Source organism: Gavialis gangeticus, unplaced genomic scaffold (assembly GCF_001723915.1).
Source record: "Gavialis gangeticus isolate Ggan-Ray unplaced genomic scaffold, GavGan_comp1, whole genome shotgun sequence".
Classification (NCBI taxonomy): Eukaryota; Metazoa; Chordata; order Crocodylia; family Gavialidae; genus Gavialis; species Gavialis gangeticus.
In genome coordinates, this window is record NW_017729003.1 from 14,267,615 (window position 1) to 14,270,780 (window position 3,166).

General features: G+C 46.5%; 1 protein-coding gene across 1 annotated transcript in view; it reads right to left on the reverse strand.

Annotated features, from left to right (window-relative positions):
* The window catches only part of DDX21 (DExD-box helicase 21), a 68,220-nt gene that overhangs the window by 63,384 nt on the left and 1,670 nt on the right, over window positions 1–3,166 (reverse strand). Inside the window, exon 2 of the mRNA XM_019507850.1 lies at window positions 1,739–1,814. Coding sequence (XP_019363395.1) covers window positions 1,739–1,814 — 76 coding nt within the window. The remainder of the gene's footprint in view (window positions 1–1,738; window positions 1,815–3,166) is intronic.

A 3,166-nucleotide genomic window follows, 5' to 3' on the forward strand; every position in this document is an offset into this window, starting at 1 on the left:
ACCTTTCAAGAAAAGCTTAGAAGTAAATGACAAAGAAAAGGCGTTTAAAATGCTGGTGCTGAGAGGGGGTTATAGTTATAACTTTATTTAATTTTTTATTGGGCAAAAAAAGAGGAGCTGAAAGCTGAGTTCTCTGAGGCCATCCGGGTGGTTCACGTGTCATTTGCAAAACAGGTTTAATCCCAAAGACAAAAACCCCTATCTCATTTTAAAGAGGCTATGGCAAATTTTCAGGTGGCTGCAGCACCCCCACCCCCCACCATTGCTCCCTTTCCAATCCAGGGGCATACGCTCCCTGCATGCTGTCAAAGCTGTAGCTCGCCAAGGGGGCGCAGGAAGGGGGAACGGCTCCTGCCACTGCATGCCACTTATCCGGAGGCAACACAACAGCTCTGCTCTGTGTCCATCCTGCCCTGGCTGGGCAAGCAGTGGGAGGACATGCGCCCTGGAACAGGGCAGGGCAGGCAGCAGATATGGTGAGGGCTGCAGCCACCTGAAAATGCGCCACAGCCCCTGCCATCCTCCTGGAGTGCAGCCCTGGCCCCGCCAGCCCCACTCTGTGCAGATCCAGGGGCACACACCTCCCCATGCCCTGCCGGAACAGTGGCAGGAGCAACGGCAGGAGCTACCAGATGACGAGCACACAGCGACGGGAGCCACCACACCCCTCCTGCCCCCTGCACCCACCCAGCCCTGGCTGGGCAGCACTTGCCCCAGCCTCTGCCTCACTGTGGGGGGTGTTGACCTGCACCCCCACAGCCCTTCCCTTCCACCATTTACCAGCTGCACACAGGATGTCGTAAAGACTAAACCCACGTTGGAACATTAAAATGGGGTGTCACTTTATAAATGTTGTAAGCGACATTCGTTGCAACTCAAAAAGTCGTAAGTCGAGGACTGCCTGTACTTCAAACTATTTTCTATTGCTGCATCCTCAGAAATAGTTTCCTCCCTCCCCACCCAACAGCTCTCCCTCAACAGAAAACTGAAAGTTAATTCTGTCATCCAATTTACACTTTAGTCTCCATCCATTCTTTCATCCCTGAGTAGATTGCTTGCTTTAAGTAGCACCTGAAAACTACCCCGTTTTTTAGTTTATGAATCATTTGCTATAAAATGTTGTTATTTAAAGATATTACACAAATATTTTGTGATTAGTTTGTTAGTATTGGAGTTACGATTTTTAGTCCAACTACAATGGAATTTTATTCCACTACCAAAATAATTAGGTTTTAAATTTATGTACCTTGATATTTGTCATTTGGAATCTAACATGAAGAGCAGACTGATGAGAACTATATAAACATATCAATTTAATAAGACAGGGTGGTCAACCTGTGAAATGCATGTCACAAGTGGCGCACACAGCCTCTAGCACATAGCAGATCAGGGAGGGGACAGACAGCATAGCAGCAGATGTGGCAGGAAGTAGACAGCTGAGCGGCAGCCCAGGCAGGGAACAGAATCAGGTTGCACTCAGGGAGGGTACAGACCTAATTTATGGCATGCCTGCCAAAAAAGTTGCCCTCCTCCCCCTTTCCCACTGTAATAAAGTATGCTTGATATAGGCTCTCAGTATGCTACTGCAGCACTGTAGTAAACTTAATGTCATTGTCCACCTACACGCAGTAGTAGGGACACATTCGGTCCCACTGCTTATTACACTTTCCTCAAACCAAAAAAGAACGAAAGTACTTCTTTACTGCTAGTTATACTGCGTGAACACAAGAAAAATTACCTCGAAGGAGTTCAATAGTCTCTTTAGAGATATAAAAATTGGAGAAAGCACCGTCTTTCTGTTCTGTAGTCAATTCCTGTTAAGTTAAAACAAAAATTGTATACCAGTATTAATCACCACCATTCTGCAGACAAGAAGAAGAGAAAAGTGTTAGCTGTTTACCCCACGCAGTTCAGACTGCCACTGGAAAACTGGTAACTCAGGGTCCTAAAAACCCATTCTGGTTTTCCATTTCCTGAATAGCACTCTTGTGACTTGCATATGATTTACAACCTGAAGTAAGCAGTCCCATCTTCAGTACCTAATGTATTTAAATGCCTATAAGACGTTACACATACACTAAACAAATGGTGGAAGTCTTAGCTAATTCAGAAGGTGCTGATTTAAAAAACAACAACAACAAAATCAATTCACACCAAACTAGTGGAAATTACATGAACTGAAACGCACAAAACCCAGGTCTGATTTCCAGTATCTGTTTCTAAGTTCTTGGATAAGTATAGTACAGGTACACTGCATCAGCATCCCTAGTAGGATGGGCAAAAAATCATAAGCAATAGAGAAAATAAACAGGGATGAATATTTTTTCCACCATTCCAAAGAAGCTTCCAGTAGTATTCTTCTAATACTATAGGCAGACTTAGTCTGTCCTGCTTTACTCACACTCCAACTGGCTGACAGAAACAGCCAATCAAAGTGCTCCAAGAGTAAGGTAGCACCACCATGATTCAAAGCTGCACCGAGGACTGTACAGATTCCAAAGCCGCGCCCAGGACCGGACATTGCTGCTGGCCTCAGCTCCCCCACCCCAGTTCCTGCAAGAGGCAGAACAGTGGCAGCATGGGGTGTTAGGTGGCGGCACTCCACCCAAGCCCCCTCCACCCATCATTCTTGACAGGCAATTGGCTAGTCTTCTATATAGATAGACAAACTATAGACATGATACAGCAAATTTTTAACATAATCTGGGTAAGTATTGTTCATTTTATGTAAGTTTTTGTCTTTCAGGATTCTACATGACGAACAACTAAAAACACAAACATTCAGAGCAGTTAAAACTAAAGGTGCACTGATACATCGGTCTGATATGGGATCAGCACTGATATAAAGAAAATTGGCTACATCAGAAATCGGCCTGATGTGGCCAATAATGTGGCCGATAAATGGCCTGTGCATGCATGCAGCCACAATGCAGCATGTAGGCGGCAAGGAGCACAGCCTGGCAGCTTGAAGGGCTGCATGCAGCTGGTAAGTCCGTTGTGGTGGATGGGAAGGGGGAAAGGGAAGGGGTGTGGGAGGGCAGATCAAGGACCACTGTGGTAAGGAGGGAGTGGGGCTGCCCAGCCAGGACAGGGCAGGGTGGGGCGCCGGATGGAGCCACAGCTCATCTGAGGGAAGTGGGGGGGTGGCTTGTGCCACTGCACACAC